This window comes from Cyanistes caeruleus, chromosome 16 (genome assembly GCF_971803275.1).
Source record: "Cyanistes caeruleus chromosome 16, bCyaCae1.hap1.1, whole genome shotgun sequence".
Classification (NCBI taxonomy): domain Eukaryota; kingdom Metazoa; phylum Chordata; class Aves; order Passeriformes; family Paridae; genus Cyanistes; species Cyanistes caeruleus.
The window spans coordinates 3638066-3652792 of NC_141716.1; the positions used below are offsets into that span (position 1 = coordinate 3638066).

Here is a 14727-nt window from a genome sequence, read left to right on the forward strand (position 1 = left end):
TAAGCAAACATCTGTTTGCAGTCCAAAACCAAACTGTGCCCTTCTTTCTCAGCTTGGTATCTCTGAAAATGTATCTGTTGGGAAAAAAATCTTCCTGTTCTGTGACAGACTTTGAAGCGTCTTTGTAAATAAGCTACAAAGGGGATTTCTGAAGCTCTGCTGATGAAAGCCTGACACTGAAAAATCCCTCTGGTGACTGACAAGACAAATTCCAAGAGAGAGCCTATTTTAATCCTGGTCATACCCAGTTGGCTTCAGTCCCATGAGTGGATGTGTGTCAGGGTAGGTAAAACTGCTTCAGAGTTTTACTGTAGTGTACAGACTGCTAAAACTTGAGACATAAGTGCTGGCTTCATAATTAATTGTTTCAACCCCTGATTCTCATTAAAAGCTCAAACTTCTTTTTACCCTGGTTATTTTCAGTGTACTGAGCTGAGCAAAATGGGTGCAGTATAAAGCATAAATTGACCTGGAAAAACAACATGGGAGGAGGTGGGGAGACAAACAATCTCTCACTGCATTAATCGTAAAAATAATAAGGTGGAGGTTTTTTTCTGACTTCTGTGTCCTAGAAACTGATTCTGTGGAAAACAGAATTCCCCAGGGTAACAACAGCATTGATACCTCTGTAACATGGATAACTAACCATTAACTATTGAACTACTGGACAACTATTAAATATGTAATAGATAATTAAAAATCCACCGAAACAAACTTACAGATTTTCCTATTTTTTTTTTTTTCCCCACTTAGGAAGTCTGACTCAAAATTGTTGAATGACAGAACAAAATAAAACCTTTAAACATTTAAACAAGGTAGGAGAAGGATACATTTGTGAGGGAGAAGATGCTGACATTAGGGATTTTTGTGTAACATGCTTTCTAATGCTGGGGTACCAGCAGACAAATGTAAGTAAATTCAAAATTAAAATGTGAATTTATCTCTTCACCTTAATTTACCCAGTCATTTTATTGAATGAGTTGGCTAATTTATTTTTTTAATATACTACTACTCAAGTCTGGAGAAAGACATGCCTAGGACGTGGTAATGTTGGGAAGCCTCAGTTCTGTTGTTCTGTCATGCAAACTATTGTTTTAGGCTGTGAATTTTATGTGAATTATTAATAAGTGAAGTACAGTGTTTCTATCTGTAGTTTTCTGGTATTTGATGTGACTTTGGAACTGTATCATTCTTGCAACTGAAATGCCAGAGTGCCAGCAAAGGGACAGCTGTATCAGGGTTAGGAATTGCCAGATCAGGGGGGCACATTCCAGTTCTTTATTTGCTACATTTTCAGTTTGCTGTTGGCAGGATCAGAAGAGCTTCCACAAAAATTACGGGTTGGGTGATAGAACTAAATATTGTGGAAGAGCTCAAAGTATTAATGGAAAGTGTTTCAGACTGGTGCTGAGGTAGAGCCGTGGAGATGTGTCCTGAGGGGGTGTGAGGGGTGATGAATATCTCAGTAGTTTTAAGCTCTATTCTCGTACTGTTTGAAGGCACAACATCCAAAATGAAGTAATGGATTGTGACCGTTTTGGTGCTAACCCTGAGTTCTGTTTCTCACAGGGCAAAGCTCTGCTGGGCTACAGAGGTTCATCTGTGTAAGGCAGTCTGGAAGCCCAGAGCAGCCATGAGCAACAGCTTTTGTGAACCTGTTTGTGATTTAAAACTGGGAAATTTAACAGCAAATTGCTCTGTCCTGCAGCATGACCCAAACCCTGCTGCCTCTGGGTTCAGCTGCTTTCTCCTGTCCTCACCCCCCTTACTCTTGTAACAGTGTGGCTGATAAGAGAATAGAGCAATTATGAAAGAGGGCATGAGACAACTTCAAAATCCATCACCTTGGACACTGAAAGAAATTTAGGGGGGAAATTCTTTATTCCCCAGGTGAGTGACCCAATCTGGGATCCTCATACAAATTTTCAAGGTCAGAGAATGAATCTATCCCAAAAGTCCAGGGATATCCAGTTAAGGAACTGCAAAAAAAAAAAAGGCACTTTGTGCACCCATTAGAGCTGGGAGATGTTTAGTGAAATGTGAGTTTAATGATCAGCATGAAAATCAACAGGAACTTGCTTTCAAGCAAGAAAATTTTTCCACCACGGGCTCACCTTGAGAAGCACTTGGGGCGTTGGGAGGCTCAGTGTTTTAAGCAATCCTCAGTATATAAAATACAGTTCCAACTTTTAAGTTGACATTCGGAGGACACTAGAATGACATCACATCAGCAACCTCAAAACCACCTTGTTTTGTCTCAGAATATTCTTGGTTACCTGGTGAAGTGTCGTGTGTTCAATGTCTGGAATAACTGTTACCAGTACTCGAGGTACAAACAGAAATGCTTCATCTTGAGGCTCTGCTTAAGAAGGAGGAACTCTTTAGCCAAAACTCATTAGCCTAACGATGCTGCTGTAATTTCCTACTCCATTGGAAAGTTATTACCTTATCTCTAGTTGAATGTATTGGCTGCTTTGTAAAGGGCTAACGATTACAAAAATACAAATTTATGCTAAAAGAATTTGTAGAGGGCAAGGAGCAGAGGGAATGACAGAGAATGCCAGGGTGAATATTTTTAAAAAACATATGAATAAAAGGCAAACAGTTTTGTTGGAATTTGGCTCTTCTGTTTGGGATTTTTCTTCTATATTTTAGGAAGGAACCACATGAAGTTGGATGGTTTCATCAGCTGTATTACACTCATCCCTTTAGGCAGCAAATCCTGAAGTACAGTTGTTAAATAATTTGGTCAAAAATCAAGCAAATTTGGATAGCTGGAATTGATACTTGAGCATTTGATACTTTATTTTCCTGTTAAATAACAACAACAAAAAAAAAGGTACAAAAAGAAAAAACAATGTAATTTTCCATGTTCCTGTACATCTTGCTCTTCTTCACACACTTTCACTTTCCAGAATGCCTTTACTGCTTCCTCCAGTCATGCAGCAGAGCCTCCAAGGCTGACCTTCACTGGATATTTATTGGACTCCAAATTTTCTCTCTGTCTCAAAATCTATCTCAAAATTTGCTCTCTGCCTCATCAATATCTCATTAGATAGATATTGTTGTCACTAAAGAATATTTTACACAAAAAATGTAGTCAAATATTCATTTAGGGAGAAAATTGGTTGCATTAATTTGCTGCATAATAAAACCTTTCAGGGATATTCAGGTAAATCTAAGTGCTTTTAGTCATGAACATTTCACTGAAGCTTTGTAAAACACAAATCCATATGGGGGAATGCAGTTAAATCCAAGAGACAACCAATATTGTTTCCATTCAAAATTGTCAAGGTTTAGTTAGCTAAATCAAATTCTGGTACATGTAATAGTTCATCACATTTTAAGTGATGTCTTGAAACTGTTCAGTTTAATCTGATTTTACCTCTTGTTTATTGACCTGAAGTGAGGTAAGGTTGAATATTGCAATTCTGCAAAGGGCTATTCAGCAAATGTCTGGCTGCTACAGATCCCTAGTTTTCTTCTCAAGGGAAGCTGAAAGTAAATGCTTTGAGTGTTGTTCATTCTTTATATATTAAAAAAAAATAATCTTTTTCTGTTACTGCAATCAAAATAAAGATATATAAAGATGGAAAACCTCTAGTTTTAAGATTCAGGCACTGAAATTGTATCATAAATGTCTAATACCACTATGTGTCTTAATGGCAGTTGATGCTGAGGACTGTTCCCATTTTCTACTCAATTAAGCAGGAAGTTTTGTAGCGTAATTACCACTGAAGTCCCACAAGTCCAGTTGTTGTCACCAGACAAAACTTTTGCCTGCTCTGAGAATGTTTTACTGAGGCTAAGAGTGTTTCAGGCCATAAGCTCTGGCACAATGAAGTCCTCCAGGCAGCAGATCCCAATGTCCTGCCCAGGAGATGCACAGCAAATTTTGGTTGTGGGAGGAAGATTCTCCTACCTGTATAAAAATCGTGATGCAAAGTGTATTTAGTTGAACTTTATGTAAAGAACCAGAATCTTCTCCTAAGGCTTAGAAAGTCTCAGACTTATGGTTTTCCCATTCAGTTTCATTGGAATGTTAAGTTCTGGAGACTCACTTTTTCTCCAATTTGAAGTTTTCTGAACCTTCTGTTAAGGTACTATAATGGTTACTCTGAAATCACCTCCAGAGAACTTGTCCTGCACCTAATTACACATCTTATAGCTTCACTGCAAGCCAAAAAAAAAACCAAAAAAAAGAGCTGATGAAGCACAGGAGGTGTAGAGATGTTTCTTATGACACTCTCATGAAGTATTTTTTTCTTTCTTGGTTGGGGATGGATTAAATTCAAATCTGGAATTTTCTTAGGAAGCTCTGACTGGTTAATCACACTGTTCTGAGTTCACGGTTATTTCTCACATCTATGGGATGGAAATTGCCTGCTAACCAAATGGAGATGAGCCAAAAGTTTTTTCTCAAGGATATTTCCATTGGCTCCTAGCCTCAGCTTGTCACTTCATCCCCAGTTTATCCCTCATAAAAAACGACCAGTGGTTCCACAGGCACTGGGATGCCCCTCACTATCCCCTGCCTGCAGTGGGAAATGTGGAAAACCTGTCCCTTGTGGCTCTGCTTCAATCCATGTCGTTTATTCCAAAAAAGTCTTTTTTCCTTTCTGCTGGCAGAGCAAAAAGCACATTACCCCGGGCTCTCCTGAATGTCAGCGTTTCAGGAAGGGCTGCTTCACCACTGTAGGGCAGCACACGACAGCACAACTCCTTTGCTGCTGTGCTGCAGCTCAGGTGCTGGGGTACATTCTCTGTGTGGATCTGTGTGAACAGCAAATCCACTGATTAGCACAGCTACCACATTTGAACAAGGATTTTGTCTGCTGAGATCCTATAACTTATTTCTGAACAGGGTTTTTTTTTGCTTTTCTTACCAAGCAATGCATGGAAGACAATGTCACTTCTTTTTACTATTTTTCAGTTAGCAACTGAATGAGAATAAAGGACCTTTTAAATAATTAATCAGCAAAACTCCTGGCTGGCCTCCAAATCCCAGAACACACCCTCACCCTCCCCTTTCTCACAGTTAAACTCTTATACAACTGAAGAACGGGAGTGGATCTGAAGAGAGACAAAGGGACTTTGTTTCTCACATGGTCTCACTAGTGCCTCTCTCCTTGCCTGAGGCCTGATTATGTGATCAGTTTTCATTGTAGACTTGTCCCCTGTCCATCTAATTCCTTGTCCCTCCCTTCCTAGGGACCTCTTGACCCGTTGTATTCGCTCAGCATGCCCAGGCAGGGTCCCAGGGTGGGCTGGGGTTGTACTTTTGTGGATGGGGAACAAATTCTGTGCCACAGGTGGCCCTGCCTGGTTACAGAACAGCCTCAGAACGGGGGACGCGGCTCTCCCAGCACCTCTCCTCTGCCCAGAGATGCCCGATTTCATTCTCCCCCAAGCTTTTTCTTTTTGTTTGGCTGGGTTTGGTTTTTTGTTTGGTTGTTGATGTGTTTGTTTGTTGTTTTCCTACTTGTCAGTTTTTCTGTTTTTTCTGTAACATTTCATCATTTCTACCTACTTGGCGGTCGTTCAACATCGTCCTCATGCTTCCATATGAGTGAGGGAGGGAGGGAACTGCTGTTGTCCAGCTGCAGCCAGAGGAGGAACACACCCCTTGGAGCAACACATTCCATGGAGCAACGCATCCCTTTTTTCCCTCTTCCCTTGCAATTCTCAGCCGACTGCTGCTGCGCTGGGAGGTTTTGCAGGGCCCTGAGGCAGTGTGGCCCCTGCCCGCCTGCCCTCAGAGCCTTCGGGGGACATCCTGCCCGCCCGCTCGGAGCTGCCCCTCAGCCGCCGCCATCCCGGGGCCGCCGCCCCGCCTCCGCCGCCGCCATTCCGCGGCGCCCCGCCCGTTCCGGCCGCTGGGCGGGGACGGCCGGGCCGGGGAGCCATGGAGGACGCCGATTACTTCGAGGGCAGCGCGGCTGAGTGGGGCAGCGAGGCGGACGGGGGCGCGGTGAGCGCCGGGGGGAGCGGGACGAGGGATGGCCGCAGCCCCAGGCGTGTCCCGGAGCAACCCCTGGGCACAGCCTCCGAGCATTCCCCTCAGTCCGGAGCATCCTCCGGGAGAATCCTGGAGTATTCCCCGGGAGGGACCCGGACCGACCCCCGGATGGGTCCCGGAGCGTCCCCCGGGCCGGAGCGGGGGCTCCAGGCTGAGGCGAGAAGCGCCGGCTGTGAGGGCAGGGCCCGGGGCTGCGCCGGGCCCGGGGGTAAACAGGAGGAAGGCGGTGCTGGTTTTTGTGCCTTCTCCCTTAATAATCGCTGCCTGTCGGGGCGCAGGTCGCTTGCAGTGCTGAGCCGAGGTTCGAGGTGTGTGTGCTGCTGTGGGCAAAAAGATCCTGAATATGGGAGTGTGGGGGGAAACGGGATGGGGGAAGCTGACCTGACTGTGCTTGTGAACAGCAAGATGATGAGGACGGTGAGGGAGAAGATGATGCCGAAGTTCAGCAGGAGTGCCTGAAGAAATTTTCAACCCCTGACTATATAATGGAACCCTCTATATTTAACACGTTAAAGAGGTGAGTGTGACCTGATGTGTGTTACAGTGTGTTAGAGGTATCACTTCCTATGGAAATGTGTGCAAATGTATAAATGGTGCTGTTGTTTTCCCTTTAAATTTAGAGTTTGATTGTTTTTCGGTTTTAATATGACTCAAATAGTTATTTTGTAATCCTTTTATCAGATATTTCCAAGCAGGAGGATCTCCAGAGAATGTTATTCAGCTCCTCTCTGAAAACTACACTGCAGTGGCACAGACTGTCAATTTGCTGGCAGAGTGGCTCATTCAGACAGGTATGATACCAGATAACAGAGCAGTTTGGGTCTATAATCTTTATTCTGTCAGAAATATCTGAATCTGTGGCAAATTTGATCATACACAGGAAATGGGTTGTTATATTGTCATCCTGTATGTGGCTAAATCCTTTATAATAATAGGTTTATTCCACTTGGAGAATAATGAAGCAATATGCTGATGAAATGCCAACAAGCTGTGTTGTAAAGGGTTTTTTATAGCTGAAACAACTGCATAAATTATAGTTTCTTTTTCATTTCATTCAAAGGGCAAGGGTGCTGTTATATAGATAGTATAAACAGTGTTGGATATCTTGTAATAGAATTAATTATGTAATCATTATTACATTACCAGAATTATTGTACTCTTGATTTCAGAAATGTAGAATTACTCATTGCTATTTGTGTATTATTTTGTAGAATACTATCAAAGCTACTGACAACCAATATTTAAAAGGATAAACTTCAGTGTGTAATCATGTGGGTTTGTGCCCCAGCCCTGGTAATCCCTTTTTTGATTAAGGTACCCCCCTGCATTTTGCTGTTGCACCAGTAACAGTCCTGGGGATGACTGGCATTGCTCTTTGTGTGTCTGATGAGGAGAACAAGAGGAAGGTTGTAACCTGCCTGAGATCCTAAACAGTTTAGCATTTAGGAAAAAAAGGTTGAAAATCTGTAAATATGTATCAGTGTGGCTCAATGGTAGAACAGATGGCTCTCCTCTCATCTTCTCTGTGTTGATAAATTTTGGAGTAGTTTCTGTTCTCATTGAAAAATGTGGGATGCTGCTTCTGTGTTCCATTGGACTGCATTGAATCTGCCAATGCATCTGTTTTGTTCCTTCTGTGCAGGTGTTGAGCCAATGCAAGTTCAGGAGACTGTAGAGAACCACTTGAAGAGCTTACTGATCAAGCACTTTGACCCTCGGAAAGCAGATTCCATCTTTACAGAGGAAGGAGAGGTGTGCATGAAATCCCTGTTGCTGTCTCTACAGTGGGTCCTTAATAGACGCCTTCATCTGATGGAGTGATGGAGGGAAATTGAATCTTCAAAGCTCTTTGGCTGAGGAACAACTGGTTTCAGAAAACCAGCTCTGTCTCACTGGAGTCCTCAGAGGTTTAGAGAACTTGGAAATTTGGAATGCATCCTCCTTTGTAATAAAGCTCTAGGACAAGAGAGGTAAAAGCCTTGCTTTTTATCATCCTGACAAGATATTCGTAAATTTCTTTCTGTTGCTCTATTCTTTTCAGACTCCAGCCTGGCTTGAGCAAATGATAGCACATACCACGTGGAGAGATCTTTTTTACAAATTGGCAGAAGCCCATCCCGATTGTTTAATGCTTAATTTTACTGTGAAGGTACTGTACTTAAGTCTGATGATTAAGAATATCCATAGAGGGCTAATTGTTCTGGCATCAAATATTAGTTGTGGTCTTGCCTGTGTCTTGTATTTATTCCTGCTAATACTAATTAGTAAAGGTACACCTTGGTGGGAGTACTTGTGCTACAGGTTGCAGTAAGTGTAATTTCCCAGTTAAAAGTATTCTTAGTTTTTGATGAGGTGTGGGGGTTTTCTCTTTCTTTCTTGTTTGTTTGTTTTCCTCTGATCTATGTTTGAAAATTCTGGATTTCTGGTGCAGTGGAACATCTCAGTCAGTTTTGTATGCTTCTGTGACGAGAAAGGAATGTTATACTTTGGTGTTCTCTGCTACATTTCTTATTAATTGTGCTTTATTTTTGCTGCATCTTTATTGGTTTCCTTTTCTGTAGACCACAATATAAATGTGAATTCCAGTCTGTGTATGCAGAGGTGAAACTTAGATTCTGTGTATTCTTCTAGGTTTGTTAGGATATTAGAAATATAAGTGTAAATAACAAGATTTCTGTGATATTTTGATTTTTTGTAGCTTATATCTGATGCTGGGTATCAAGGGGAAATAACCAGTGTTTCAACAGCATGTCAGCAACTAGAAGTATTTTCCAGAGTCTTGCGTACATCTCTGGCAACAATATTAGATGGAGGAGAAGAAAACCTTGAGAAAAACCTCCCTGAATTTGCTGTAAGTTTGTTTTTTTTTGTTCCCCACCCCTCCTTTTTGTGTGGCTCTGCTTTCCAGTTAGGAGATGGAGATCACTGTGGGATTGTAGCCAATCTTCATGTCCTTCAAAAGCTTATGAAGAGACGGTATATCTGAGTTAAAACCCAGAAATTTATGGTTTTTGGTCATTCTTTGACCAATAATTCCTTGGGTTGCTTACGTGACACTTGTTATATTTATTAAATGGATTGTAAAAAGGTGGAGGTAGAACTGTTGTCCTTCACATGTGCTCTAATCTAAATCTAAAGATCAGTCTTGTCAGTCCCCTGGCAAATGAAAATAATTCTCTTATCATCTACATTGGTGTAAAAGTTGCCATCTGAATCAACCCAGCATGTGTTAAGTGTTGTGAAACAGCACAATGATTTTCGGCTGGCTTTGAACTTCCCTTAGTGTTTAAATACTGCAAAGAAAGTACTGAGCATAAGTAGAGTAGATTGTCCTCTCAGTTTCGGCATTTGAGAAATGAAGTTCTCAATTCAGTCATTTCTTCTTGTGTGGCATCAGTGCTTTTCTGTATTTTCCTCTTGGCTATTGGGGTTTTGGCTTTGTTGTTTAGTTGTTTGTGTTTTGGGGATTTTTTTTCCTTTGCAATTTTGCTGTTTGTTTTTTTTGCCCTTTGCTCTCATGGCAATGTAATCTCAGAAGGACACTAGGATGTTTTCTTGCTGACTGGTGAGGTTTGTGCTGTGCTTTCACAGAAGATGGTGTGCCATGGAGAACACACTTACCTCTTTGCTCAGTCCATGATGTCCATCCTGGCCCAGGAGGAGCAGGGCGGCTCCGCTGTCCGACGGATCGCTCAGGAGGTTCAGCGATACGCCCACGAGAAGTGAGTGGCAGCTCCAGGATCAGGGAAATGGAACTCACCACAATCTGTAAACTCTGCTGGCTTTTGTGCACTCTTGATCACCTTTCACCAGCAAAAGGAGAATCTTTAGCTGCAACAGAGCAGGTCTTGTAGCAGGGCTTGAAGTTGTGGAACAGCAGAAAAGTTCAGTGTTCTGTACCAGAGAGATCTGAAACTGAAAAAGCAAAGATTTGAAGTTTGTCTATTAAGAAATATCTATTTTTATTTTTCAATTAACATTTTGGAAATAAACAAGGTAAACACAGGCCTATTTCTGTAATTACCCTAAGGTGTTACATCCCATAAAATATGGCCTGTTGACTCAGTGAGACTTCATCTGAAATGTCTGAATTAAGAAAATAAGTCACTGTGTGTGTTTGCTCTTCCTGCAGAGGCCACGATGCCAGTCAGATCACCTTAGCCCTGGGTACTGCAGCCTCCTACCCGCGAGCTTGCCAGGCTCTGGGGGCAATGCTGTCCAAAGGAGCTCTGAATCCAGCAGATATCACTGTCCTCTTCAAAATGTTTACAAGCATGGACCCACCTCCAGTAGAACTGGTCAGTATTTATCTGTTCGTAACCTCTGAAACTTATTTCTGTTACAGTAGCACTCAGAAATGGGGTGCCTTGTGCTATGTGTTGTATAGGCACAAAAATTAAATTAGCACTCGTCCATCTGTGATTGTAAGTAATGTCTAAAAGTGAAGCTGCTACTTGCATTCTGGTTTGCATTAGCTTCATGGTACTTTTGTTGGGGTTTTTTAATCATTCCAAGTTGTGTTTTTACACATAACTAAATTGAAGAACTTTTCCATAGGAAATAAAGATGGCAAGGAATTAATTCTTTAAACAAAAAAAAAATCAGGAAAAAAAATCCCTGCCCACTTTAACACTTTAACACCTGCCCACTTTGTTGTAAGCAGGCCTAGATGATATATTTCACATTTCTCACTACACTGTTCTAACCTGGGTTTTGGTAAGAAAAGGCAAGATTTTGATACTTTAGCAATATGGTCTGTAACTGATTCATTTTTTTTCCTTTTTTCTTTCAAAACTCTGGTTCTCTTCAGGAAACTGTTTAATGTACTCTTAAAGGAAAATGTGTTATCTTGTGCTATGCAAGGTATATCATATGCAAAAACTCCATTCTTAGTCACCTCTCATTACTCTCAGGCTCTGATAAAATGTTCTTTCTCTTCATAGATTCGAGTGCCTGCATTTCTGGACCTCTTCATGCAGTCCTTGTTTAAACCAGGTGCTAAGATCAACCAGGACCACAAACATAAATATATTCACATATTGGCATATGCAGCTAGTGTTGTAGAGATGTGGAAAAAGGTAATGTTCACTTCTGTGAATAATATTATTTTTACTTACAGCAGCCTGCCTGTGCTGAAGAAAATGTATGGTTGTGAAGTCGCTCAGTTTAAAATAATATATTCAGCATTATTTTAATATGAAATGCTTCTGCCTTCAACTGAGGTGATTAAAAAGTGTAGATCCTGTTGATCAAACAGAAGTCTGAGTGCACTGAGAATTAAATAAAGCAAACATCCTTGTACTTCAGGTCACTCATAATTAATTCTTCTGAAAATTGCATGAGTCTGAATTTTGAGACACAGGATGCAATCCTAGACTTATTGCAGGTTACAGCTCCTTTCCTTAAATAACCAAAGACATCTGCAACTTTTGCATTCCAACTTCGCAATAATTTTGCAGAACAAGAGAGTCAGCATCAACAAGGATGAACTCAAGTCGACCTCAAAAGCCATTGAGACTGTTCACAATCTGTGTTGCAATGAGAACAAGGGGGCATCAGAGCTGGTTGCAGAACTGAGCACTCTTTATCAGTGCATCAGGTGAGCAGAGAGGCTGGGAATCTCTTATGAGGACATAAATCTTGTCTTTCACACACAACTTGTCCTCCTTGAGTGGCAGAACGTGCTTTTCTGTGCCACTGGAAAACGATGCCATATTACATTGGATTCCTAATAAAACTTCCATTTTTTTTCATGCTGCTGTGCTAAAGTGTTATCTCTTATAGGTTCCCAGTTGTGGCTATGGGTGTGTTGAAGTGGGTGGACTGGACAGTGTCAGAGCCACGGTACTTCCAGCTGCAGACTGATCACACCCCAGTTCACCTGGCACTGCTGGATGAGGTAAGAGTGTCTGTAAAACTTTGCTGGAGAGCAAGAACAGTTCTGATTCTTGTGTAACACCCAGTGCACTGAGTGTCTGTCATTTGCAATATGGTAATAAATATGCAGAGATGAATCTGTTTAGAGTAAATTGTTTGGTTTTGTCAGCTCAGCATTATTTACACCAGGAAAACTTGGGCATCACAGAAAGAAATGATGGAATGCTTTTCTAAATGGATTTCTGTCTGGCACTGAACATCAATGTAAACTTGTCTGGTGCATTGTGTTTTAAATTGCAGTTCTGAGGATCTTACTTTGCTGTGTTGTTCACAGATCAGTACTTGCCATCAGCTGCTTCATCCCCAAGTTCTGCAACTTCTTGTCAAGCTCTTTGAAACAGAACATTCTCAGCTGGATGTGATGGAGCAGGTGATGCTCAGAGGATTTGGTGGTTTTTGTTACTTCACATCACTCACTTTTAGCCAGTTCAACACCTTTTGCTCTCACAGCAGGCTTAATTTAGAAGTGGTTAAAATGTAGTTTAGCAGATTCTGAGTGCATAAAAGTTGCACACTGTGAGAGCAGGTTCTAATACGTTGGCTCTTCCCTCCCTTCACCGTCAGCTGGAGCTGAAGAAGACTCTCCTGGACAGGATGGTTCACTTGCTGAGCCGAGGGTACGTCCTGCCTGTTGTCAGCTACATCCGCAAATGCCTGGAGAAGCTGGACACGGACATCTCGCTCATCAGATACTTTGTGACAGAGGTCAGCAGCAAAAACTGTTTACTGAAGTCTAGAGATCAAGTTTAAAATCAGCTCCATGTGTTTTGGATATTCAGAAATACTTCAGGTCAAATTCTGAGCAATGTCTCAGTGTTCACCAGGATGTGACTTGGTCCTACTGATCCTGACTTCTGGAAGTAATAAGGTACTCCATAGAGCACCCTGAGAATACATAATTAATTACTTGCACTTGAGACCTCTTGTTGTCCACACAACTACTTGTATGCTTCCAAAACTGATATGTGAGTTAAATACTGTCCCTCCTCCCCCTGTAAGTGCAAGAATTATGAGTTTTTGTCTGCTGTTTCAGGTGCTTGATGTGATTGCTCCTCCATATACCTCAGACTTTGTACAGCTTTTTCTTCCAATCCTGGAGAACGAAAGTATTGCAGGCACTATAAAAACAGAAGGTGAACATGATCCTGTCACAGAGTTCATAGGTAAGTCACGTTTATTCCTTGCATACCTACTTCCATTTGTGTTTGTTACAATTTGCAAATAATGTTTAGGAGGAAGATTGCTAAATATAGGAATGCCTGCCAGTTTTTTTCACATACAGCTTCCCTTTTTGGCCTGTGTTTAGCAATCTTCCTGTGATCAAGAATCTATGGGTACTAGTGAGGAAAGCAAAGATAGATACTTTTTGGGGACTAGCACTGCAGCAAGGAAAGGAGAGGAAGGAAAGTTGTCTGTCGGAGTATTATATTTCATCCTAAAACAAAAAACATCTATCCAGACCCAAAAATCCTAATTACTTACATAATGCAGAAATCCATATGCAAATATGTAAATCACAGAATCATAAGAATGTACTGAATAGTGTCTTTTTTTTTTCTCTCCTTTTAAGCTCATTGCAAATCTAACTTTATTATGATGAACTAAGCAGTGGAAAACAAGAATGCATCCAGAGCTCATGATCACTGCTTTCCGTGCTCCCTACCACTGAGGTTCTAGAAATGGGCAATGGAGCAGCAAAACAAAACCCAGCAAACCTAAAACAGGGAGGGAAAGGCTGAAGGGCATTTGCTTGACTTGCATGGTGACCTTGAAATTCTTATCAGAAGAGTGTTTGTGTTTCATAGCAGAGAACTGTTAATGTCATTTGGAAAATGGAATGATACCAAAGGGTTTTCTGTTGTTACCTGAATCAGTATAAATCAATGTTCTGAAGCTGATGGGTAGCAAGAAACAGATTTATTTGAAAGAACATTATTTTGGTTACTTGCAGAATTTGTCACTGAGTCTTTGTGTAATAAAATGTAAAAAACAAGTAAGGTAATTCCTACTAAAAACACTTGTCAGATAGTTCTCTAAATAGATCTTGAATGCTCTAGGCTTTGATATTCCAAGTTTCAAACACTAGGAATTTGTGGGATTTGCGCTGTGCTGCAGAGAAGCCCTAATGTCTGTTCCTCCCCTTTGCATTAGACTAGAATTCTAAATATCCTACATGAAAACAAAACACCTGTTTTGTGTAACAAAACAAGAGGAGTTGTAACAATCAAAGTTAGTTTTATATTAAGAGATGAATTCTATGTGAGTGTGTTAACTTTTGGAATCTATTTTTTGCTAAATAGATGCATCAGATGTTACCGGTAAGTTTCATTACCGAGTCATTACTGTCCCAGAATATGAATGTGTGCCGAAATTTCATTACTGCTTGTTGTGGCTTTGTTTTTATACTTATCTCTACTCTGTCCTGGCTGATGTCAAACAGTGGGAGATACACTCAACAATATAGCTTACCTTTAAATAAAGGTGTTTGTTCTTTTCCAGAGATGTCTTTCAGTTTCATTAAGATTATTTGTTCTCTGTGTTCATTGGGCTGGATTCCTCTTTACACCCCTCACTTTTAAACAAACAGTAATTTTCTTGAGCAAACAAGCACATTTTTCTTTTCCAAGCACATCTGTTTTCTGAAGAATCTGCTTTCTAAAAGACGCTGAAACTCTTAAGTCCAGCTGGATGTAAATTTAAAAAGAAGATTACCTAAAAAGGGCAAAAGTTGCCTCTGTAGAGGCCATTTTGAACTTCTTTGCTTATCCTTG

The 14727-nt window shown here is 41.0% G+C and overlaps 1 protein-coding gene and 1 long non-coding RNA gene across 6 annotated transcripts; one reads left to right on the plus strand and one right to left on the minus strand.

Annotated features, from left to right (window-relative positions):
• Window positions 1-2780: 2780 nt before the first annotated feature.
• Window positions 2781-5855, minus strand: LOC111938031 (uncharacterized). Its single transcript, XR_002868842.2, has 2 exons — window positions 5531-5855; window positions 2781-4773 (listed from the first exon to the last, which is right to left on the minus strand). It is a non-coding gene; the product is annotated as an uncharacterized LOC111938031 (long non-coding RNA).
• Window positions 5336-14454, plus strand: NELFCD (negative elongation factor complex member C/D). 5 transcript variants are annotated; one of them, XM_023939597.2, is made up of 15 exons: window positions 5336-5971; window positions 6421-6536; window positions 6701-6810; window positions 7662-7771; window positions 8061-8168; window positions 8718-8870; window positions 9611-9741; window positions 10152-10317; window positions 10963-11097; window positions 11479-11618; window positions 11804-11918; window positions 12231-12326; window positions 12521-12661; window positions 12990-13119; window positions 13527-14454. In XM_023939597.2, exons 1-15 carry the CDS (start codon window positions 5906-5908, stop codon window positions 13559-13561), a joined length of 1752 nt encoding a protein of 583 aa, XP_023795365.2. In that variant the 5' UTR covers window positions 5336-5905; the 3' UTR covers window positions 13562-14454. The 5 variants fall into 5 exon arrangements, 3 of the variants coding, with proteins under 3 accessions (XP_023795365.2, XP_086708948.1, XP_023795366.1); XR_015276971.1 differs by having other exon boundaries at window positions 5750-5971; window positions 12521-12824; XM_023939598.2 differs by having other exon boundaries at window positions 5963-6327.
• The last annotated feature ends 273 nt before the right edge of the window (window positions 14455-14727 follow it).

What these genes read in the sequence shown, in the direction of transcription:
- NELFCD (XM_086852822.1), top strand. Translation starts at nt 5,906, where the DNA reads ATGGAGGACGCCGATTACTTCGAGGGCAGCGCGGCTGAGTGGGGCAGC. An exon ending in TTGTAGAGATGTGGAAAAAG is followed by an intron (nt 11,098 to 11,478) that starts GTAATGTTCACT and finishes ATAATTTTGCAG; the next exon opens with AACAAGAGAGTCAGCATCAA. An exon ending in ACTCTTTATCAGTGCATCAG is followed by an intron (nt 11,619 to 11,803) that starts GTGAGCAGAGAG and finishes TATCTCTTATAG; the next exon opens with GTTCCCAGTTGTGGCTATGG.